General features: G+C 35.3%; 1 protein-coding gene across 1 annotated transcript; it reads left to right on the top strand.

The window, feature by feature from the left end:
• Positions 1-2,266: 2,266 nt before the first annotated feature.
• LOC18440177 (Phosphoglycerate mutase family protein) lies at positions 2,267-25,530 on the top strand. Its single transcript, XM_006850330.4, has 10 exons — positions 2,267-2,558; positions 5,034-5,095; positions 5,276-5,383; positions 6,068-6,147; positions 15,129-15,291; positions 19,877-19,951; positions 20,524-20,612; positions 21,746-21,865; positions 24,773-24,817; positions 24,978-25,530. The coding sequence occupies exons 1-10, from the start codon at positions 2,441-2,443 to the stop codon at positions 25,090-25,092; spliced, it is 975 nt and encodes a 324-aa protein (XP_006850393.1). The 5' UTR covers positions 2,267-2,440; the 3' UTR covers positions 25,093-25,530.

The following is a 25,530-nucleotide window of genomic DNA, read 5'->3' as shown; positions in this document are numbered from 1 at the left end:
ATGAATAATAATAATTATACTTTGATAATTAACAAATACAATAATTCATTTAGTATAATGAAATTAAATAAAGTTTGATTAGTCATAGATAGAACAATTATGTTTTACTATTAGAATTTTACTTAAATAATATTAATCACCATATTAATCTATTTTAATAATATATGAATAATTATATAATATAAATTTATTTTTATAAGTAATAAATATACCTAAAATTGAATTAATAACTATAATAACATCCTTTTTATGTTATTTAATTTGATATATTAAAATTTTAATTTATTAATTTCGCTAAATTGATGTCTATTCATTCAAATAGTGTTTCAATCATTTTTTTTTGTATGACTAGTATTTCTTCTCCCTTTCGCTATGAAAAGTATTTCATGTCTCCTTCACTTACTCCCTACATGTGTGAGAAACTATTACTTTTATTTTATCATGGAATTTAGTTTAATTTTTATTTCCTTCTATGTTTTCATTTTAGATTTTGTAAATTTATTTACATTGTAAAATATTATTACAAAAATATTACATGCATAAAATTTTAATAACACCTGCAATGGTGGTGCATGCTACTAGTTTTTATTAGAAGAGGAATACAAGAGAGTGATAATGAAAGGGAGAGGGAAAACTAAGGAAAGAAAAAAGAAGAAAAATAGGGAAGTAAATAAGAAAATATAAATTTGCACCATGGAGAAAGCTTGTGAATCTCTCTCTCTCTCTCATTTTTTTTAATTATTCGACTTTCTTTTATTAAATTCAATTGTCCATAGTTGAGACTTTCTATATGACGCATCTATCTATATTAAATTTTAAAAGCCATGATTACTAACTTTCTCTTTTTACATTTGACTATGTTCCTCCAAGCCACTGCATGGTCCTCTTCATCTCCTCACTTAATCAACGTGTTCTTCTTCCCCACTCCAACATAACATATACCCCATTAATTTATCCTTAAAATTTATGGAAACTCCTCATTTATGTTTGACTTTGCATTTTGTGTAAATTAATATTCGAATTTATTTCATATGCTTTAATGATTAATAAAAAATTTAATTAAAATATAAAAATAGAAAAGAAAAATAAATAGCATAATCATCATTAGACGCTGTGGTATCTTAAATAAATTAAATTGTAGAAAAACTTAGTTGGGAGAACAATATAATGCATCGACTCATAAAGTTGAATGATTTGAAAATCAGCCTTTGACAATATAAAACTGTAATATATGCTAATAACGCAAAAAAATATTTATCGATCATAAGAATAAATATAAAGTTCATAAAATCCAAATGAAAAAACAAATATTGCATCCTATGGGTTTTGTGAATTAAGATATAACCTCTTATAATATTTTAAAAATTGTAACTGGAATATAAAAAGTCATTCGTAGATATGTATATTTTATTTTAAATTTCAAAATTGATAATAAATAATTATTAAATCATAATAAAATATAACTGAAAATATAAAAGTTTTTAGAGTCAGAATCCTATTTATGTATAAAATAGTTCGCAATAATTATAATTGGAATTAGTAATAAACAATTCAATAAAATTAGTTATGATCAATTCTACAAAAAAATGAAAGTTCAATGATTACAACCCATATATATATATATAGCAATGAAAAGGGAGAAAATCCAAATTATAAATGCATAAAATTCATAAATAGGTTTATAAAAATAAAAAATCCAAGAGTATCACCTAATGTAACCATAAGAATAATAAAGTAAATCCAACTCTGCTATGATTGCTTTGAATTTGTCTATAGAAAAAAATTGAAAAGTAGACAAAAAAATAAAATTTTCAAAATTTAAAATTAACCATTTTCATACCGGATATATTTTTATAAAATTAATTTTTATAAATTAACCATTCAAATGGGAATAGATTGAAAAGGCCAATAATAATAATAATAATAATAAGTATATTAATCTATTATTGCAATACATATGTATGTGATTATTTTATAATTTTGTTTATATGTACCCTTTATTGCATATTTATATGATTATTTATAGGACCCGATTTCAACGCATATGTAGAAATGCAAGCCCGTTAATACATCTATTTTTGAGATGGATTTTAAGACTTAATTTTTAAAGAGATGTAATTTCTAACATGGAGATCATGAATATCAACAAATAAATAAGTTTTAAAAATTAAAAATAATAATTTTATTAAGAAAACATGTAGAAATGGGGTGGAGCGGGCATGAAAGAATTTTCCTTATTTATACATGCGTTCCAACGTACGTAATCGAAGTAATATATGATGAAATTTGAGGTTCACATGTATGTTCCACTTGGCACGTAGGAGCGGAGAGGAGAGGAGTGAGAGATTACGAAAAAGCTGGGCGGTCCATTTTGCCGTTCTGGTGAGGGGAAGCACCCACGTTTAACGACCGTTCATTAGAAAAAACAATAACTCTCTCAATGGGGCACGCGCTTTTTTTAACAACTCCCCCTCCTCTCTCCCTCTTTAACACCTCCTCTATTTCCCTTCCTTCTCCCTCTTCATCATCACCATTTTTGTGCAGAATCTCAACTCCTGGTACCTCTCTCTCTCTCTCTCTATATATATATATCTTCATTGTGGGTTCTATATATTTTTCAGATTTAGTCGTCCTTTTTTATTTAGTATTTCTCCATTTGTGGGTTCGATTTCATATGTGCTGGATTAAGTGATGGTGTTCCTTTGAAATAAAGAACTGTAAAATGGGTGTCCTTTTATTGCTGAATTTATACCCTTCGATAAACATATTTGTTAGATTTATCATCTGTATCTTTCTTTTTAGTTTGGTCTCTGTATCTTCAATTGTGGGTTCTTTTATATGTTTTTTAGGTTAAGTAATGATGTGTCCTTTTATTTCTGATTCTAGACACCTCCATAAGTTAAGAGTGTCGCTTGTTCTTGTTGTGCTTGTATCGATTTAGTTCTTTTGTGACAAGTAAATAGTCGGATGATGGCAATATATTCATTCTATTTGTTTCGTATGCTTAGCTAGGTGTGAAGACTAAGCTTAATTACATGGACTATTTTTATTTTGAGAAGCAATGCAAATTTTTATGCACCGGGATATATATGAACAGAAGAAAGAATATGTTATTCCAGTGTGGGTATGTTGGGAAGGTCCTTTTAAAAGCTAGGATGAGGGGCATGAAATAGTTAAATGTCTCAGATATTTTGACCATTTTAAGTTATCTTCAAGTAATGTTGTACAACTAACTAAGCAAACAAATGGGTGTCTTGTATATATTATGTGGGTGTCATGGCGAATTTATAGTTTCCCTTGGATTGTATAAGCCCTGCTGTTTACACGAAATAGCTGTTCTTAGTCGGTATAAGGATAAGATAAGGAAGTGATAGTATGAGATTGGTGCTTCAATATCTAACTAATACTAAAGTATTGGACCACCTAGATGAAAGTTAGCGTAGATCCCGGTTTTGTTGAGTCTTGACTATATGTGTGGTTAAAAGGAGAGCCACCACAGTTTGTTTTCCAAATTCAAAACTTCTGGGATGTCCAATCTGTTGGATGTAAAAGCTAATTTCTGTTGTAGATTTGACAAACAACACAAGTAAAATATGCAGGGGAAACATAATCATGCAAGAGGCTGTATAGGTTAGAAGGCTTGCTGTTGTACTCAGGCACGGACCAAATTACCATGATCATGTTTAATGACAGTTAAATCTCTATATTTGGTGGAGGAGTTTGTTTATCATAAAATAGCTCGACATATAAAGCACAAATATAATCAGGTCAGACAATTAATTGGAGGTAATTTGTTTCTTTCAATAGTTATATAGGGAAGATATCTGGGATATATTCACAAAGCCAGTGATCATCGAGAAGCTGAATTAGTGCCTAGCTTCCCATGGGTTCAAAATAAAAGAACAGTGATGATTGGGTCCATTGTTGCCAGGCAGAGTTTGTTGGGTGTTGACAAGCTATGCATATAGACCCTTCAGGTCCCATGTATACTCATACTCGCTTGTTTCTTGTTTGGTAGCGTTCCTAGTAAAAACCTTAAGGAGTTTGGCCTGGAGGCCTGGAGAAGTCTTATAGGTTTGGGGCTTCTCGGTTTTTGTGATTTTCATCCTGTTATTTCACCTAGCCATTGTGGAATCCTGGTTACCTTTTTCCAATAAATGTAATCACAAATTTGCCGAACCATGTGTATCTTGTCAAGTTTATGGTGGCTTATTTACTCAAGAAGTTGGTTGGTGTTTTTATCGACACATTCACAACTAATAAACTAGGACAAAAGTCCTTGAGCTTTGCCTAATTCCTAAAAGGAGGATGAGAGTGCAGGTCAATGGTATTTAGGGATTAAAGCAGGGTTGTGATTATTTAATGGACTGCAACATCGGAGCTTTTGGATGTGAATTGGGCAACACAATCATTCAATATATGGAGTAATTCTTATGATCTTATTTGCTTCCAAGTGCTGTAGAGTCCCTTATCAGTTGGTTGTTACCTTCGGAATGATATTTGATTGCAAGGGATGATCCATTTTACCCAAAATTATTCACAGGCATAGGGAGCTGTGCAAGGTTGCAAATAGACTTCCATAAATTAGAGTGTTACCATTTTTCTGAGCAATCCTTGGACCTGTTTTCATCACTACTGCATGAGAGAACTTTTTTCTTGTTGCTTACATTAGTGTCTTACTAACTATGAGCAATCCTCAGACATGCTTCCATTCGCTATTCCTTGTGTCAGAGATCTTTTTTCTCCTTTATGCTTTTGTTATTTTTATCATTTCATGTAGTTATTAGTCAAAGGACAGGTTGGCAAACTTCAGCGCTAATTTAGTCTAGATTTTCCCTCATTTAATCTTTGATTAGGGGGAACTTGTTAACTGGGGCTTTTGGGACAATCTTTTGGAAGTCGTCCTGTTTGTTTTTTTTTTTTGTGAGAAAGGTTAACTAGGGGAGTCATTTTTATATGCTTACATTTATCATTTTCTTTCTGCTGTTTCTGTTCCAAATTATATTAATCCACATGCTGTGAATGACTTGCAGGTATGGATCGCTCTTCTAGTACAAGTTTGTATCCCGCACACCGTTGTAAAACCTTGTACTTGGTTTGTCTCTTCTTACTTATTTGTGATTATAATTATGCTCCAAGAAGTTTTATTATTTTTATCCTTTTATTGATGCATAAATTAGAACAAACCCCCCATGATCTAACCTATTTCCAGATTTTGTTGCTATTTTCCTGTCTACCCTTTTTAAATTTGTTGCTTTTTATCCTAATAATGCAGGTAAGACATGGGCAAGGATTTCACAATGTAGCGGGAGAAAAAGACCACAAAGCATACATGTCTGAGGAATTCTTTGATGCTAGTCTTACCCCTTTGGGCTGGGAGCAGGTATGAGCTCCAAAATTTCATTGTGTATAGGTTTGCTCTATGATTCTCACTTAATTTTGTGTCCCTTTTCTTATATATTTCATCTCTTCTGCTTTTGAAGTTCTACTACACAAGTATTGTTCTGACTTATTTTTGTATTCATTCTTTATTTTGTGTATTAGTTTACTTGGATGTAAACCCCTACTTGGATGTAAAACCCAATTACAGGAGAGTTGCTAGAAATTTCATAGGTTTGTAAACAACAACGAAGTGACCAAGGATTGGGCCTGAGGCCTGGGTTGTCCATGTTGCATAGCCACAGCGTGGCACCGCCGGGTTCCTTTCCTACCTACTGTACCACAATCCATCCTCCCCCCCCCCTTCCCCCACCCACCCACCCCCAAAAAAAAAAGAAAAGAAAAAGACAGAAAAACTTTGGAGAATGACCATAAGTACTGCCTTGTATTCCTTCATGTAGTAATGTGATTAGAGGGTCGCCCTAACCTGGTTATTCATTAAACTTGTTCCTTTTTATCAAATCATATTTGGACCATTAGTTTCGTTTAGGACTCTTCCTTCTTTCTCTCTCCCCCCCCCCCCCCCCCCCCCTCTCTCATAGATTTTGATGTTCTAATTCATTTTCATTACATTTATCCATCATGGAACCTTTTTCTTCCATGTTAAGATTTGTGCAACTTGTGGCAGGTCGATAAATTACGCAAGCACGTCCATGCAAGTGGGATTGCCAGTAGACTTGATTTAGTGATAACATCTCCCTTGCTAAGGTAAAGAGCTGTCAGGATGACAACTCAGTGCCTTCCCACATTGCTCTCTCTCTCTCTCTCTCTCTCTCTCTCTCTTTTGTATCTTTTCAATTAGTTAATAAATTTTTCTCTAGTTTATATCATTGAGGGAAATTGATCAAAATACCCATGAGAGGTGCACTATTTAGAATTTTACACTATTGATACTATTCTAACTCATAATCATATGGGTATTTTGAAATTAAATCAAACAATATGGGTACAAGGTTAAATAGTTCATTTTAGATGAGTATTTTGATAATTTTCCCTATCATTGATGAAAAGTTTATTAATCGCTAATTGACCGTAGTTAGTAGAGTTTTACTTTATGATAACAAAAAAAGTCATGCTTGCTAAGGTATTAAAATTTCTAGGTTTATATATTCTTGTTATGAGGTATTGTTGATGTCGTGACACACATTTCTCTGAACTAGCCAATTTGTATGATATTAATGTTATTTGGCTCATAATCTGTTGTCTAGAGTGAGAAGAACGAAATGAACCATAAAAGGAATAATTAAGGAACTGCAATTTAATGTTTCTGATTTTCACATTTAATTTTTATTGGCTGGCAATTTGTGCAATATGAGGAATATAATCACTTGGAAAGTAAGAAGTATTAGGAGTATGAAAAAGACAAACAGTTCAAAATGTCTTGTATAGTTGTTGTGATAAGGAAAGTGGGATAATTGAAGGCTAGAAGTTCCTATAGTTGTGCATATGTAAGTTATTGAGATCCTCAAGTGTGTTAGTAATCTCGATTCCAACCTTTTAGGATCTTGAACATGTCCTTTTGGGATCTTGAAATCAACCCTTCAGGGATCTTACTCCCAACCTTAAAGAGTATGTATGGTTTAGGACTATTATAATCTTTAAAGTAGGGATCTCTTTATTTCGAACTAGCAGATGATGCAACTATATTGAAAGTGTAATTGCATTACTTAACTACCTGTCTAGAAATAAATAAAATTATCATTTTGGTTGTTATTTGGTTTTTAAGGTGGGGATCGAGATCCTAGTAGTGGGGATTGAGATTTCTTAAAGATCCTTTTACCGAAGAGCCGGAGTGAGATTCCAGAGCAGGATCACCATTAGGTTGGGAGCGCCTGACAACTATAAATAATTCTCTTTGAGGCATATATATGTTTTGTACCCTATATATGGTTTTAGAAATTAAATTATAGATATTTCCCTACATGGACTGGATTATCAGCCTCATCATTCGAGCCTTATTTTAACTATTTAGGGTTGGACAAATCTTGTTCTGCCATTCCGTTCTATCAAGCGCCATACCCTTAGTCTGATCATCAATCATAACTTTTCTCATTGCTTCTATCGATGTCCTTTCAAGCCTTCCCCTTGGCCTTTTAGAGCATCCACTTGAACCAAATCTCCCCTCATAATAGGTGCTGCTCTAGGTGGACGCTGCACATCGCCAGACCACCTAGGTCTACTTTCCCTCATCTTATTGCCTATTGGAGCCATCCCTAAGTTCTCTTGAATGTTTTCATTTGAATTATATCCTTTCTCGTCTTGACACTCATCCATCTTAACATCCTCATTGGAGTTACACTCATTCTATGGATGTGTTAGTTCTTAACCACTCAACATTCTGTCCCCTAAAGCATGGCTGGTGTTACATGCATTTTATGGAAACTTCCATTTAGTTTCATTGGTATGCAATGATCACATAAGACTCTAGAAGCATATCTTCACTTCATCCACCCAACTCTAATTATATGCACGACATCTCCCTCAAACTCTCCATTGTCATGGATTATCAACCCAACATATCAAAAATAATTTCTTGTAGGTATTTATTGGCTATCAATATTAACTAATTCCTTATTTCTACTCATGTTATTTCTAAACTTGCATTCCATATATTCTGTCTTAGTTTGATTAATTTCATCCTTCCAAAATTCTAACTTTGTGGCGAAGTCTCTAGTCTCATCAATCAAAGCTATGTCATCTGCAAACAATGTATACCATGGTACCCCATCCTATAGATGTCTGGTTAACTCATCCATAACTAAAACAAAAAAATATCGGCTGAACCGCTAGCGCTTGATGTAAGCATTTTGTTACTGAAACCTCATTGTCTCTCCACTACCTGTCCTCACACTTGTTTGTGCCCCTTCATACATATCTCTCGCCATGTCAGTATATCTTCTAGCGACTCCTTTCTTTTCCAACACCCACTACATTAATTCTCTAGGTACCCGGCGTATGCTTTCTCTAAATTAATAAAGACCATGTGGAGGTATTTTCTTTTCTCCCTAAACTTCTCAATCAATTGCCTAAGTAGGAAAAAAACCTCAATTGTTGACCTCCCTATTATAAAGACGAACTGATTTTCTGATACACTCGTTTCATGTCGTAGTTGTTGCTCAATTATTCTCTCCCACATCTTCATAGTGTGGCTCATAAATTTGATCGCTTGATATCTCGTATATTTTTGTGTGTCTCGTTTTTTCCTCATAAATAGGTACCACAATACTTTTTCTCCATTTGTTTAGCTTTCTCCTTTAACATCTTCATCAATCAGAATATGCCAATCTCATCCATGTACTTTCAAAGATCCATTGGGATACCATCTAGTCCCAAAGGCTTTCCTATCTTCATCTTTCTCAAAACTTCTTTTATGTCAAATAACCAATTTCCTAATCTTACAAATATATCTATGACCTCCATCCTCATTCATGTCAAAGGTACCTCTTGACTTTTTTTCTCCCATCGCGGTCATCATTTAACAAATATTGAAAATAAATTTTAGGCTGAATTCATCATTTTATTATCATTCTATCTTTTTGCAAAGAACTTCTTCACCTCATATGTTCGGTACTCAAGCTGTCTTTCTTCCCAAATTTTCTGATATGCTCTAATGACGTGGGCCTTTTATGGACAAGAAGTATACCTTTCCTGAGTAATTGTCTTTACTAGAACCAATTCTTGATAAAGATAAATGAGATTTCACAATTTCTCTCTGGGTATGAGAAAGTTCCACAAACTAAAATCCTCTACATTTACCCTTATATTGGCGAAGCTATTCATAGTGCCATTGGCCTCCTCTGGAGTTTGTTGACATGTTTTGCATTAAGGAGTCCACAAATTCGACACAAATCTAAAAAATATGCCATCTCTTCAAGCATGGTGATTCTCTCTTTCATATATTATGGGCTGGTGAAGGCTCTCACCAGGGTCCAAAGGCACACTAACAAAGCTTGGGTTCTGCCAAATTCTTCTATGTCCAAAAGGCCCTCAACATCACTAGTTTAGCTTATAAGTCAAAACATATTGAAGCACACTTGATGAAAGACTCTATCCTCATCTCATCAAATCTTGCCAGGCTGTGCTTTACTTTGGAGCTTCTAGCTTAGAAGTCAAAAGATGGCAAATAACACTTGATGAATCACCAGTGTAGTCCAAAGTCCTACAAGTCAAGTCCATGTAAGGCCTTATGGAATTGCTTCATCTACACAGCTCATAGTGCTATATTATGATGTTAGACATCACCTTCTTTTCCATAGTCCCATTCACTTTTATGTATGTGCTTTGTATTTGAAGGTACACTTATTTTCTTTTAATCTATAGTTCTAAAATATTGTGATGATGGTTACCTTCCAAGGAAATCTATTCGGGTTCCATGCATAACCATGCATGTATAGAGTTTTGTGTGAACGTTTAGAGAATTGCAGAGCACCCAATCTACCACCCCATACTCCTCCCCATCAACTGATTAGTCTCCCCTTCATCTTTATCTCCTAGTTCTGGTGCTCCAGCTACCTCTCTCTTATCAGTCAACCTTATGGTTCCTATTTTCTATCCCATTTGAAAGCACTAACCTAGAAACAAGTCTTATCAAGGATTTTTTTTTTTTTTTTTGCATCAGTTACATCTTCAAAACGTGCAAGCATACCATATTTGACAAACGCATGAACTTCACCCTGGCTTTCAGGGTTGCTTGTATACACTTTGGCCCTTTGATGTTTTCTTTTCTATCTTCTTTCTTATAATGAATTTGCTACATTTCTTTCTCACAATTCACTCTTTATTTTTTTGAAAACAAAAATAAATAACCAAAACTGTTCCATGTTTGCAAAAGGGAGCATGTGGAGAAGGTGGAGTAGTGCACTCCAGAGAAAGAACAACAGGAAACTATTTGGGAAGATGGAGTAAGAGATCGAGAGACATTTGAGGTGACAGAGTGAGAGATTGAGAGACATAGTGTAACAAGAAAGATGTTTTTGGATCTGAAATCATTAATGACTATAGAAATCACATAAGAATGAAAAAGAAATTAAAAGATGTGAGAGAAATAGTGGAGGGGTTTGATAAAGAGAGCGAGAGAAATTTGTTGGGTAGGAAACTTTTAACCAAAATTTTCTCAAAATTAATAATATGGATGGGCAGGAAATTACATGGGAGAAGTGAGATGACGGAGAATATGGCAAAAGTAGCAAGAGTACAAAAGTGAAGACATGATAGGGGATTAAGAACTTGATCATGTTGGAAGAACCGCTTCACTATAAAGCTTTACTTGAGACGTGGACTTCTGATGTAGCATTCTTTCTTGAATACAGATAAAGAAAATTTTAAAAATTTTGTGGTGTATTTGTCAACAACCTCAAATAGCGATGATAAGACGATGCAAGGAAAAGGACATAACAACCCTTGGCACAATAAAGATATGGCAAAATAGTCTACTAAAAAGTACAACTATGGATTGTCCTTTATAAAAATGCATAATTACATTGAACATTTACATTTCCCATAATATTAATGTGGACTTGTCAATCATGAGCTAAGCAGTGTCTGTTTCTTGTGTTCACCTTTCTGTAAATGCTTGCAATTTGGGAAAAGAAGTAACACCATCCACACTTATTTTCCTTGTGAAGTGGCAGTAATGAAAAATCAAAATATCCTTGGTTTTTCTTGGGAAATAGTAATATTCTTGCCATCTTTTTTTTTTTTTATAGTCATCTAGATGGATAGATGTGTGTTAGTGTATGTTAGGTTAATCCTGGGTCACATAAAGGGTTACCATTTTTTGTTTCCTTAATGAGTAGGGCTAACATGAAGCCTTTTTTAATGAGTGGAGCATTCGCTTCATTTAAAACAAAATAAGAGTAAGAGAGAGAGAGAGAGAGAGAGAGAGAGAGAAAGAGAGAGAGAGGAGCATTCTTATCATTGCTTTTTGGATTATGTAATAGATACTCTTGTTTATATTTATTCTACTATGTTATTTTCGAATTCCATGTTGAGATGTGAAATAGCTAAGTGCCTGATGCATTTAGGTGGATCAACATGAAACCTTATTGCTTAGAGATGAGTATGAGTATTTCAATAACCAAAGTTTGCCGCATGTGTATTGATTCTTAAGAGAACATTCATTCAAAAAATTTCATTAGATTTGTTCACATGCGAGATGGCTCATCAGCACCTCGGATGCTAAACATCTAAAAATTTAGTTTATTTGTATCAAAATAATATTCTATTAATAAGAAGTGTACCATTAAACTTACATAGAAATTTATGCTTGGCGAATATAATTTTCTCTTCTGATATTGTCACCTTTAGCATCATCTGAACTTCATCTCAAATATTTGGGATCGACTATATGAATCTTGTTCTATCATTCCACTCTATCAAGGGCCATACCATCAGTCTGATCATAAGTCATCATATATTTTCTCACTACTTTATCCATATCCTTTGGGACCTTTCCTTTTCCCTTTTAGAGCCTTCCACTTGAAGCGAATTATCCTTCTTTACCGGTGCTATTCTAGGTAAACGCTGCACATGACTAGACCACCTAAATCTACTTTCCCTTATTTTATCACCTTTTGGAACAACCTCTAAATTCCTTCAAATTTATTCATTTCGAATTTTATTCTTCCTTGTCTTGCCACTTATCCATCTTGACATCCGCATCTCAGTTGCACTCATTTTATAGATATGTTGTTTCTTGACCGCCCAACATTTTGTCCTATAAAGCATGGTTGGTTTACAACCATCTTATAGAACTTCCCATTTAGTTTTATTGATACGATCACATAAGACTCCAAAGGCACATATCGACTTTGTCCACCCAACTCTAATTTTGTGAGCAGCATCTTACTGAATTTCTCCTTTGTTATGGGTTATCTTCTCAAGATACCGAAAATAATAATTTTTAGGCACTTATTGGGCATCAATCTTAACTAATCCTTTCTACTCTTATTATGCATTCGATAAATTCTATCTTCATATGACTAATTTCAGAACCTTTAGATTTTAAAGCATCCCTCCAAAGTTCCAACTTTGCACTTATGCCGTCTCTAGTCTCAGCAGTCAAACCCTTGTAATTCGTAAATTACATACATCATGGAACCTTATCTTGTAGATGCCTTGTTACTCTCCATAACCAAAGCAAAGAGATATGTACTCAACGCTGACCCCTGATTTAGGCCTACTGTCAATAAAAACTCTCTTTATCTCTCCACTAGTTGTCCTCATATTAGTTAACACTCCCTCATACATATTCGTAGCCATGTTAATCTATTCTTCTGAGAGTCCTTTCTTTTGCAGTACGCACCAAATTATTTGATTATCTCTCTAGGATTCCATGTCGTATGCCTATCGCATGCCTTCTCTAAATCAATTAAGACCATGTGGAGGTCTTCTCTTCTCCTTAAACTTCTCAATCAATTACTTAAGTAGGAAAATACCGTCAATTGTTGACCTCCCTAATATCAATACGAACTGATTTTCTAATACACTATTTTCTTGTCTTGGGCATTGATCAATCACTCTCTCCTACAATTTTATAGTGTAGCGTATAAGTTTGATCCCTCAATAGTTTGTACAACTCTTTATGTCTCCTTTGTTCTTGTAAACAGGTACCACAATACTTTTCCTCCATTCATATGGCATTTTCTTTGTTATTGAAATCTTGTTAAAACAACTTGGCTAACCATAATATACCATTGTCTCCCATGCACTTCCAGACCTCTATTAGTATATCATCTGGTCTTAAAAGTCTGTTTTATCTTCATCTTTCAAAAAGTTTCTTTCATTTAGATATCCCAACCTCATTGACCTCATTTATGTTAATGGTTCCTCCTAATGCTGAGCTCCTAAAGTGGTCGTCATTTAACAATTTCTGAAAATAGATTCACCACCTTCTTCGACCTCATCATCTTTTAGCAACACCATCTAATCCTCACTCTAAATGTATTTAATATGATCTAGATCCTTATATTTCCTCTCTCTAATTTTTGTTAGTTTGAAAACATATGTTTTACCGACCCTTGTCCCCAATTTATTGCATAGATCATCATATGCCTTAAGCTTAACCTTACTATTTTATTTTGTGTTCTTGCCATTTCAATATTCTTCTAAATTCTGCTTATTTCTATTTGCTTTTCAAGGGTTGGAACGTGATCATATTTGCTAATAAGCTTATGAACCTCATCATTCCACCACCAAGTTTCCTTATGTGAAAGTCTTTTCTCTATAAATTCTCCTAAAACTTCTTTTCACTCTCATAATACAATCAAGCATCTCATTTTACATAATATTAACTTTCTCATCATAATTCCATTTTCCTTCTTTTATCAATTTATTTCCAAATAAGTTTATTTTCTCCCTTTTTAAGTTCTTCCACCAGGTTATTCGACACCCATTAATGGCACTCCTCCTATTCCATCTCTTAATGCAAACATCCATAACCATGAGCTTGTGTTACGGCGTCAACCTCTCTCCTAGGATAACTTTGCTATCTTTATATGATGATTGTTTTATCTTCTTGCCTACAAAAAAGACTGTCTGGCTTTCATATGGTTCACCCCTATAACTTTGCTATCTTTACATGATGACTGTTTTATCTTCTTGCCTACAAAAAAGACTGTTTGGCTTTCATATGGTTCACCCTTGTAAGTTATTAAATGTTCATCTCGCTTTTTAAAGTAGGTGTTTGCTATTTATTAGATCGTAAGCCATAGAAAAATAAAAAATAACATCACCTATTTCATTTCTTTCTTGAAATCAATATCTTCCATGTACTCTTTCATATCCTCTGATGTAGTTTCCTACATGCTCATTTAAGTGCCTTCTTAAAAATGTCATCTCTTCATTTGGTATTCCTTGGACTAGTCCATCCATGTCCTTCCACAAATGTCTTTTAATTCTATCCTCTAATCCTACTTGTGGCGCATAAGCACTAATTACATTAATTATCTCCTCTCTTAATAAGAACCTATTAGATACTCTCTTAACATCTACTACTTTATCCTTTGAATCTTTGTTTACCATTATACTTGTGCCATTTCTATTATTATCCTTTCTTGTATGCTAAAGTTCATATCCATCAATTTCCTTAACTTTTACCCTTTCCACTTAGTTTCTTGCAAACAAGTTATTTTAACTCTCCATCTCATTGCATCCACTAACTACATACTCTTACCTGATAGAGTTCATACATTCTCTGTCACCAGACGAGTCCTATTCTCTTGGACTAGCTTCTTTACCCGTACTTGTCCAAAATAGTACAAGAACCCTTTCCTACTTATCACCGCAATCGGGTGTCATTATGGCATGTTGCTTCTAGGAAACGCATTTCCTAGCTCACCCGTGCTCATTTTTCATTGCACCCAGGTGTAGGTATTATGCGTCGCTTACAAGGAACGCCCCTAACATGGGCATATATAATTGGATCTGGATTTATGATAGGGATGTGGCAATAGTTTTCCACTGGCTTTTAACCTAACACAACCCTCGTCCTTTTTCATCCAGGCTTGTGCTTAGGATTGGGATTGGCAATGGCGGAATTAATTTTCTCCTCTAATCTTGTATATATATATATATATATATATCTGATTCAACTTTTATTACTTATACTGCTTAAAGAGCCTCTTTGAATTCACTTTGTTGAAGTTTCAATTATATGCTGGATGAGCTAATAATGTTCAATATCGTTGTAGGACAATGCAGACAGCGGTGGGCGTCTTTGGTGGTGATCGCTTTGTCGATGGGGTAAATGGGCCTTTCTTAATGGTTTCAGGTGCAGGGAATACCAATTACCCTGCAATATCTAGTTTAAGTTGCCCACCCTTCATAGCTGTAGAGGATTGTCGTGAGCATTTGGTGCGTCCACTGTCTCAAAATTTTTCTTATGAAATTTTTTATATTATGGAGGTCTTATTGTTATGTGATATGTTGCTAAAAACTGTCTCTGTGGATATGCCCTTTGTTTTTAATTATGGTTTTTTATTGTTTCATCTAGTCTTTTTGTTATACCATACTGTTTTTGTTCTCTAACTACTGGCAATTATTTCCTGAAACTGACTCGAAGAGTGAAGCCAATAATTGGATGTTTTTGTTACCAATTCCAAAGACAAAATTGTGGAAGTTATTAGCAAATTGTTGACTTGACCGATTCCTAGGGGCCTCAATATAGCTGTGATTGCATTCCTCTCATGTGGAGTTAGGGGGAAGCTGCACTATCTATATCCTTATTTTATTTTGAATGTGTCAATGGAACGCAAACTTCTTGGAGAGGGGAAACTGGGATTATTTGTAGTTTTATATGAAGAAGTATTGAGATGTGGATTCAGAGATGTTTATATTGAGGGTATGGTTATTGGAGCAAGTCTGTTTGGTGGGAAAGAGTGTACATAATGTGATTAAATTTGTCTACAATGATAAATGGCATGGAAAACTTAAATTTATTTAAGAAGTTCTTTAGGTCTTGGGCCCTTGGTTTTTCTCTTTTTGTAGGTAAGCTTGGTTTCACTCCATTCTAAACTTCTAAGTCTAGACCTCCTTCGTATGAACTTGGTATCTCATCATTGGTCCACAGGACATGGAATAGAATAATACTTATCTATTTTCTCTTTATATATAATAGGATGATTTATTGAGTTTCTTGATCACTTTTCTATATTTACTAATGACTATTATGAAGAGCTTATTAGGATCTTGTATTTTTTTTTCTGAAATCTATTTTTTTCAACAGCCAGATCAGGCGAAAATCTTACTAAGTTTGCAAGTTTACCTCAAATGATGAATCCTAAAGCTCAAAAGCGAAGAAAGAAAATGAAATCGGGAGCGGATTTCTGCCTCCCTTTTAAACTTCACAATGCACAGTACTCAGGTGAGTATTGTAGCAACTCCTGCCACTCATGCCAAGTTCTATACAACTCGGGAGAGTTGCTACATTAGTTGCAGTTTTATACAGGATATATTATGTGCCATGTTCCAGACGAGTCTGAATATCTCATCCTATTATGTGTCAACTCTGGCAAATTTTAGAAGACTATTTTGATCTGAGAGAGTTTCAATTCCTCCCAGATATCCTATGTAACTTTCTCTGCCACCGTCAATTGTTAACTATATTGAGAGGCGTGTGAGACCGTGAGGAGCTTCGAATGGAATGGTTCATATCTGACAAAGAAGGTTCCTTCTTGTGAGTTGGAATCAAGTATGCAAGCCAAAAACCAAAGGTGGCCTGGGCACTAAGAGGTTGAGAGAGACAAACAAGGGCCTTGAAAGTGGTGGTGGAGGTTTAGTTACATGTGGAAGAATGTGGTGGGCATCATGGGGTAGATGAGTTTGGAAGACTTGTCAGATATGCTAGATATTGAAGCGCTGTATACGGGCCCTGGCAGGGAGTTAATCAAGTGAGAAATGTAGTTATTATGAATAGAAGAACTCAGATGAGGAAGGGGGACAAAGCAAAGTCTTGCAAACATGCGTGGTTTCAAGGAGAAACTCTTAATGAAGCTTACCAGTCTCTGATTTGTTTGTCTTCAAGCCTGAGGCAACAGTTGTACTAATTGCTCATGGATATGGAAATCAGGCTGTTGGGATATACGGCCGAGGAGGCCAAGATGAAGAAAGCGAAGCCTCACATGCTCCTTAGGAAGCTCCAGTCTTTCTTCTATTGTGATCAGGAAGACAGGATCAATTGATTTGGATGCCTGAAGCCAAATGAAAGTTCTTGGCCTACTTGCTTCACAGAGTACCAACCAGGGATAACTATCAAGATGCTACCGCCTGGAAGGTTTGAAACATCCCTGCCCCAGGTTTTCAGATGGCTGGCAACTAGGTAAGGTGCTGAATATCTGATTCTTCCAAACATATGCAATGTGCAAGACATACTCTGATTCGCACAGCATTTGTTCTTACATTGCAATACTGCTTCCCTAATCTGGGCTCATGTGTTAAATCTATTTGTCATCCATTGGGACATACCCAAAAGTATTAAGATTTAGTTCTACACCGGTACACTCCACCTTTACCACAGTGGAGATTACTCTGCCTGCCATTCTGGATTGAAAGGAATGACAGTCTCCAACTCAGAACAACACTCAATCTGATGATTGATTAATAATATATGAGTGACTAATATGTCATGGGCAAGGGAGAGAACCAAGAGCGAACCAGTGGCGGTTCATTGTGGGTAGCTAGTGTCCTCGACCTTCAAGACATGCTACATGGATTCCTTTCAGTGATGAATGGGTTAAACTATATTTTAATGGGAATTCCAATATTATTAAGTATGGACAGGTGGCTGAACCAGTGAGGGCATAGGTCTAGTTGAACTGGTTGGATTGGACCAGTTCACCAGTCAGACTGGTCAAATAAATAAAAAATAGAAGAAAATGGAAAAAATAAGGAAAATTTGAAAAAGAAGAAAAAGAAAAAGAAAAAGAAAAATCCTAGTAAACTAAATAACAAAATTGTTAGGAACAAAAACCCTGTATTAGGCCATAGATTTTTTATCCGTATATAATAAGAAAATGTTACAGTGCTTTTTGTGCAACTGGAATTTGATGTGATCGTCGCATACCAATGAGGCTGAAGGGCAAGTTCTATAGGATAGGTATGAGACTAGCTTTGTTCTATGGGGCGCAATGTTGGGCAGACAAAAAACAATATACCCATAGAATGAGTGTAGCAGAGATGAGGATGTTGAAATGTATAAGTGGCAAGACAAGAAGGGATAGAATTCAAAATGAATCTATTCAAGAGAATTTAGGCGTGGCACCAATAGGTGATAAAATGAGAGAGAGTAGACTTAGGTGGCCTGGCCATGTGTGGTGCCGACCAAGTACAACACTTGTTAGGAGGTGCGAGTTAGTTCAAGTGGAAGGACGAAAATGAGTAAGGGATAGGCCCAAAAGGATGTGGTTCGGAGTAATCCAAAAAGATATGGGGACTTATGACCTCACTGAGGATATTGCCTTTAATAGAGCAGAATGGAAACCCAGTATTCATGTTGCCAACCCCAATTAATTGGGAAAAGGCTAAAATGATGATGACATAATAAGAAAAGTCTTTGAAATTTAAGGAACCCCTTATTAAAAACTGAGAGTACAAAAAGAAAAAAAAAAAAAAACTATAGAACAATTTACATGATTTGTTGTTTTTAAAAAGCCATTTAGTAATTAACAACCAATAAATTAGACAATAAAATCATTTTTATGTCAATCCTACCACTAATGGCTACGGATTCTCCATTGGTCTGGTTTGGTTAGGTGCATAATTGAGTAGTATACCTTGGAGATTGGTGATACTTTTTCTAAATGTCGAGGATGTGAGTATTAAGAACAAGGTCATTGTGATTTGGCTTGTGCTCTTTGTTCTAGTGGTCTGACGGCTAGTTTGTATGAGAGGCCTTGAGGGCTTGGATTTTCATGTTCTCATACAAACTGGATAGAATCCGGATTGAATATATCCAAGGGAAGTTAAGGGTAGATCCAATAGGCAATAAGATGAAGGAAAGTAGAAGTAGGTGGTTTGGCTATAAGCAATGTTGACCTAGAACAACATCGGTTAGGAGGAGGGATTTGATTCAACTGGTAGGCTCTAAAAGGGCAAGGGGAGGCCCAAAAGGACATGACATAGTGACTTATCGTCTGACTGAGGCAGTGGCCCTTGACAGAGCGGAATGAAAAACATTGATTCATGTGGCCAACCCTAACTAGTTGGAATAAAGCTCTGATGGTGATGATGATAAATCATGTAACTTGTGAGCCAATTTGCTGCTTGGGGACTAGTTACAGAACTCCATGCCTACTTAGTGTGGCTTCTTTATTTTTTTCCTGCAGTTTGTTCTTATTCATGTTCTCCTATCAATAAACCGCAACGATAAGAAGAAAGCTTTTATATGGAAGTGTTTTGAAATATTCTGTGGTCATTTGTTGAGCCGCAACATTCTTTGATCTGCATGCTTGTACGCTTTCCTTATTTCAAGAACTCTGTTTCGTCTTCATTTTTCGGGTTGTTATTCCGGTTCCAAAGCATAACCTTTAAGAGTTTACCTTTTCCAAAAAAAGTATAACCCTTAAAAAATATTAGTTATTGACTAATCACATTTGATTTCTACCATAACTATGGTCCGAGTTATGCATATAAACACACAGTAGCAGACATTGCTCATACATCTTTATTCTTTTTATGCACATTTTCAGGCATCCATATTAATGCCTTACTTTCCCAATAGAAAATTTGCTTCGTGCATCTACATGATTACATGATAATTCTTGGAACTGAGCAGAGTTCTCTATTTTGGGGAGATTTTATGCATCTTGGTTTGACCAGCTCATTCATGTGGTTGAAAATCAATAATGCCATTTGTTTCATATACATTGTTAGTCATGGAAAAAGACATGCTTTTGCTTTAAGGTAGTCTCATGCTTGATCCTGTTGATGTACTTCTCTACAGGGAATCCACCCATGTGACAAGAGAAGAAGCATCAATGACTACAAGCCTCTGTTCCCTGCAATTGATTTTTCTTTGGCAAGTACTTTCACTCGATTTCATTTAACACTATTAATGTTCACTTCAGCTTTAACCTAGAAATTAATGTCATTGTATTTGCCTTGCTTCGACTGAAATCTTCGGCTTTGGCCTCTATAATGAAGAAAATCAAATCACTCTCTTGTAATTTGAATATACCGGTATCGATTTCCAAAACCACCCCTGATATATTTAAAATTCGTAGAAATATCCTAAAATATTAATTCAAAAAAAAATATTCTATCATTTTGTAAATGTACTCTGTAATATTCCAAATTTTGCAGAATGCACAAAAACTTTTGACTTTTTTATTGTGTTAATTTTTTTTAAATGCAACCTGCGACTTCCCATATAATCGAGCGAAGAGTCAAGTGCTTTCCTTTCCCAACCCAAATGATGAGCCCTCGTACAAAAATTGGATAATGATGCTAGAAACCATTCGCTTTTGTGCAAATTCATTGCTCGTATTTTCTGCAATATTTAACGAGAAGAGCATCTTCTTAGGATTATATTTAGCACATTTTGTCTTCTTAGTAAAGTGATGACATCTCATTCTGCTTGTTTTGGTGCAGATAGAAACTAATGATGACACACTTTGGAAGGCTGACACTAGAGAAGAGATTAAAGAAGTTGCTACAAGAGGGAAGAAGTTCTTAGATTGGTAATGTGCAAGACACAAGGATATGTATTTATTTGTGTCCAGGAATGATTAATTTTAATAAAATATAATACAACAATAAGATTCTAATAGCGTCCAGTAAATAATTAGATCATATTATATAACCATATTACATTGTTTAGGTGACCTTGTGTGTGTGTCGACAGAGAGACAAAAGAGGGGGGGGCGGGGGGGGGGGCGATGATTTTGTGATTCCCACCACCCATAACATGGGTGTAGATAACAATCTCATATATATAATGCATGGGAATGATTTGAGAATTTTTCAAAAACAAATAAAAAAGGAAATGATTGAGCAAGAAATTGGCCTTCTGATTCAGTGTAAGAATGGTCCGCAACAGTTGTATGCTATTGAACTTTGAGATTCCAGTGTACTATCAGTATCTCAAATTTTTTGGATAGGGATTTAAGAGGTGTGTAGACCTTTTTGTACATAATAACACAATGGGTAGTTTTAACTAAACATCTCCCATAATGTATTACTAGTGTGCATCTCTATGCATATTTATGTTTGCACACATGCTTTGTATATTTCACTAAGCGGCTATTATATGAATATAGAGATAATTCTAATGTAAAGAAACAAAGCCATTTTCTTATTATGGAAATATCTATTTGTGTTTCTTAAGATTAAGCCATTCACTACCAATTCCCTTCATTTTCCTCAACATTCTCAATCATTTTCCTTTTTTGATATCATGTCATCTCTGAGCTATACTTCCTTCTTTAATTTCCCATATTGGTGATCATGCTTTATACTACATCTTTGTAAATTAATATTATTTAGGTGTAAATGGGTCCTTCGCCATACTCACTTCAAAAGTGTTCCTATGAATTGTTGCTTTGTCCAGATATTTTTGGTGAAATAGGAAAAGCTATAATGTGAAAGCTTGCTTTTATGCCAGGATATTTAGCAAGAAGCCTTTCTTATTTCTTAGGTTAACATTTGGACCCGCCTCCTTTACATTCGATTAATAAGGCTGCATAAACTTTGCTTAACATCATTTTCACCTTATACATTCACACTAAAGGCGACAGGAAAATTGTTTTATTTTGAGAAGAAAAGGATAGGACTGAGATACTGTGACATTATAATAAAGCTTGTTATATAACAGGTTGTGGACTCGTCCAGAGAAGGAGATTGCTGTTGTTACACATAGTGGGTATTTGGTGCATACACTGGATTTGTTTGGGAACGACTGTCATCCATCTATCAAAGAAGAAATTACCAAACCGTGAGTACTGAATGATTGTTTCTGAGGACAATTTCTTAAGTTTTGTTTTTTTTTTTTTGAAGAAAACTTGAAGCTTAATCTATATCTGGCCTTACTCTTGACTTCACGTATCAGATCCTAGAACACATGGAATATCTTTCCGAGGTTTATTACATGACACTCTTTATTGTAGGAAGCTATGAATTTCACGTTTGGATAGTGGAAATTTTTATTTCACGTTTGGATAGTGGAAATTTTTACTTTATGGATCATTGGGTTCACTTCATATGTTTCATAAATGCATTCTTATCTTTATTTTACTTGGTCTTAATTTCAAATTATTTTCATCTTCCATCTTTGTCCATTGAAAACTCAATTATAAATTGTGCCTTTCTATTATTCTCTCTGAAGTTCTCTTCCCTCACAGTGGTTGCAATTTATATATCATTCAATTTAAAGGAACTTGTTCTCTCCTTTCTGTAGAAAACTTTATATTTTTGGTTTTTGGGCCGCCTGTTTGGGCTTAGCTTTGGTATATGAAAGTTTTGCATTATATGTTTTGAATGGAAGCTATGTATCGTCATTTGCTAAAGGTTCTGTTGCAGTAACGCATGCCTTCATTCTTGTGGTGCATGTAGGTTTGTATTGTCCTTCCTTGGGTTAACATCAAAGTGTTGCATATTTTCTTAAATCAATATCTCTAGTAGTATCACTGCAAACCCTCAAATTTCATAAGAGTAGGAAAGGGGAAATATTTTGGTTGGTATTGTCATAGATTCAAGGAATGCTTAAGATGTGAATGCTTGATGAGGATTCTTTCTCTGGTTCATTGGTCTCTTCTAATGATTTGTGACACCTGAAGTTCTTATACCAGTTTATTCACACTTTCTTACGTGAAACGTTCATACTTAACAGAATCATGAAAAAAAGGGAAAACTCACATCCACCCCCAACTGATATCGAACCCTAGAAAAAATACCTTGTCTTTTGGTGAACATCAAAAACCCAAATTTTACTTTCTTCTCAACATACTCCCCACGTGCATTCTTAAGTTAGTTTCGGACTAAAATTCTCCTTATATATGTAATTTTAAAAAAAAAAAAATTAACGGTGAGGCTCTCAGTCTTGGATAATAAGTGAACTCACCATATCCATAGCCCGGAGTTTCAGCAGATATTGCTAAGTTCCTGCAGAACCCACCTTATAACCAGCTAAGGAGATCTCTACTTTCAATGATACTCTTACAGCAATAGAATCTCTGAAATAGAATTTCCAGCGCTACTTCTTTCAGGCGATTTAGCTGGGAAAGCTCTGAAATAGTGTTCAGAAATACCTTGAGAATCCAGGCTATGGTGTATTTGTGAGCAGAGAGGTCAATATTCATATCCCAGAATATGTTAGTTTGATTAGTCATATCCCAGAATATGTTTGACCAATCAATTAGGGAAAAGAAGTCAGTCTTGTCTTCAAGAATCTGATAACTGAATCAGCTGGAAAATCAATTTCTGGCCTGAAATTCCAGTCACAAATGCCCACAAAGCTGGCATCTTTTGAGCAAAGGAGATCCTCTGAGAAAACGTCTGAAGTTGAGGACATTTGAAACGATTCAATTGATAAAGTCAATTATCTTTTTCAATGGCCAACAGTTCTTAAAGCCAAGGTGATGAGTTTCTCAACAATGAGAACAATTGCAGCAACCCACAAAGTAGCAGTAACAGGGGTTGGGCACTTTTTGCATTTCTTGCTCATTTATTTTGTGCTACTTTTTTTTGCCGGTGTTCCTCTCTTTTGGACTGCCTCTTTGTTGTGTTTCTTCCTGTTGTATATCCCTCTCTGAGGTGCCCCCTACCTAGCAGTAACAGGGGTGGGCACTTTTTGCATTTCTTGCTCATTTATTTTGTGCTACTTTTTTTGTCAATGTTCCTCTCTTTTGGACTGCCTCTTTGTTGTGTTTCTCTCTCGAATAGCCCTCTCTTAGGTGCCCCATGTTTTAGTAGGTCATTTCTCTCATCGCCCTCTTCTCCTTTGTGTTTCTCAGCTGGATTGTCCCTTCTTCTCTCTAGAATTGCCCATTTCTTGTATTCTCTCTCTAGAATTGCCCTTTTTGGCATTTGTCTCTGTAGAATCGCCCTTTCTGATGTTCCACTATGCTCATTTTCCCCCTTTATATCCTCTGTTGTTGAAACTCACCGGATTCCAGCCAGATTCCCTGAAAATTGAAGCTGTTAGTTCCAGAAGTTGGGTTCACTGGAAACTCAGAGGAGCTTGAAACTCGCCAGGATCTGGCCAAATCAACTGCATATATTTACAGAGGAGTGCATTGAAGGATTGTTTAGGCATCTGCCTGTGAATTGCCTGAAAGAGCTGGAGAAAATGGAACTTGAGCATTTTTCTTGTTTGTTTTAGAGATTTATTTTATTTCATTTTCAGTTTCAGTAAATAGTACAGGAAAAGCCCAAAATATTTCAGAGCTTTTTTCTTGTTCATTTTTGCGATTTTCTGATTTGGCCACTCTTCCTAAAAGGATATTTCGGTCCGAGGATAGCTTGAAAAGCTATCTGGGGGCTAGTTGAGAAGAAGTAAAAAGTTGGGTTTCTGTTGTTTACGCTAAAAGGGTTCCGAGGTTTTTGTATGGTTGGACAATCGTTGGGGATTGTATATGAATTTCCAAAAATAAAAAAGAACCACTAATACATGGGCCAACTCATGTTGATGCCGGAATATTTTATGTACTCTTTAACTCTCTAATCTCTGTTTTGCCTTCATTTCTATCCTGAACCAATTAATTTTATGAAGTTGAACCCCATTTTTCATGAACCTAATGCATGGGAATGCTTGAGCAGCATTCACATTCTGTTTCGCCTTGACTCTGTCAGATTCTTCCATCGTTACTTATTGGACATGTTTGATTTTCCTTGCTGATTTCAGGTTTGCAAATTGCGAGCTTCGATCAATGGTTATCGTAGACAAAGGGTGAGCTCTTATGATTAACCCTATCTCTCTCTCTCTCTCTCTCTCTCTCTCTCTCTCTCTGTTACAAAGTTTTCAACTTTTGTACAGAATAGTTGGCAGCAATATTTCAACTAATGATTTTTCTTTTACAAAGTTTTCTATTGTGACTTTTGTTGTGCAGAATGATTGGCAGCAATATTTCAACTGATGATTTTCCAGGAAAGAAACCTCCTGGTGTAGATGTGCCTAGTGATTTTGCGCATGTGAATCAACCAGATGGACCTGGAGAAAACTAAAATGACTGGTGCCTTGAACCTTTCTGGTATTTGAGGGTCTTCATCCTCACCATCATTTTGTCAGCAAAAGCAAGTGCCCCTTTCAGGTGAACTCTTGCTCGAGCTACTGTGGTCAAGACCTTAAGAGTTTGATTGGTTAACTCTTATCGACCACATTTTGTTTTTACCTATTTGCGAGAGGTAAGTTAGTCGCATATTTTTTCCTGGAGGAACTGAGAAAGAAGTCTCTATGGGCTTCTGAGACAGATTTTTATGTCTCAAAGTCTGCAATTTGAGTGTGAACTCCAGATTATTGTTGAAGTCCATTCCTATTGTCTAGTAGTGTGGTGTTCATGTATACAAAATACTCCTTTATATGGAGATGGGTCATATACAGAGGAACTACTAGGACTCTGAGAAAACATGATTATGGAGAAAACAACACGAAACTTATCCAAA

Source organism: Amborella trichopoda, chromosome 13, assembly GCF_054954075.1.
Source record: "Amborella trichopoda isolate Santa Cruz 75 chromosome 13, AtrichopodaSantaCruz75HAP2 v2.0, whole genome shotgun sequence".
In the NCBI taxonomy this organism is placed as follows: Eukaryota; Viridiplantae; Streptophyta; class Magnoliopsida; order Amborellales; family Amborellaceae; genus Amborella; species Amborella trichopoda.
This window is presented reverse-complemented; position numbering and strand designations above follow the sequence as displayed.

What these genes read in the sequence shown, in the direction of transcription:
- LOC18440177 (XM_006850330.4), top strand. Translation starts at nt 2,441, where the DNA reads ATGGGGCACGCGCTTTTTTTAACAACTCCCCCTCCTCTCTCCCTCTTT. An exon ending in CTGCAATTGATTTTTCTTTG is followed by an intron (nt 19,952 to 20,523) that starts GCAAGTACTTTC and finishes GTTTTGGTGCAG; the next exon opens with ATAGAAACTAATGATGACAC. An exon ending in GGGAAGAAGTTCTTAGATTG is followed by an intron (nt 20,613 to 21,745) that starts GTAATGTGCAAG and finishes GTTATATAACAG; the next exon opens with GTTGTGGACTCGTCCAGAGA.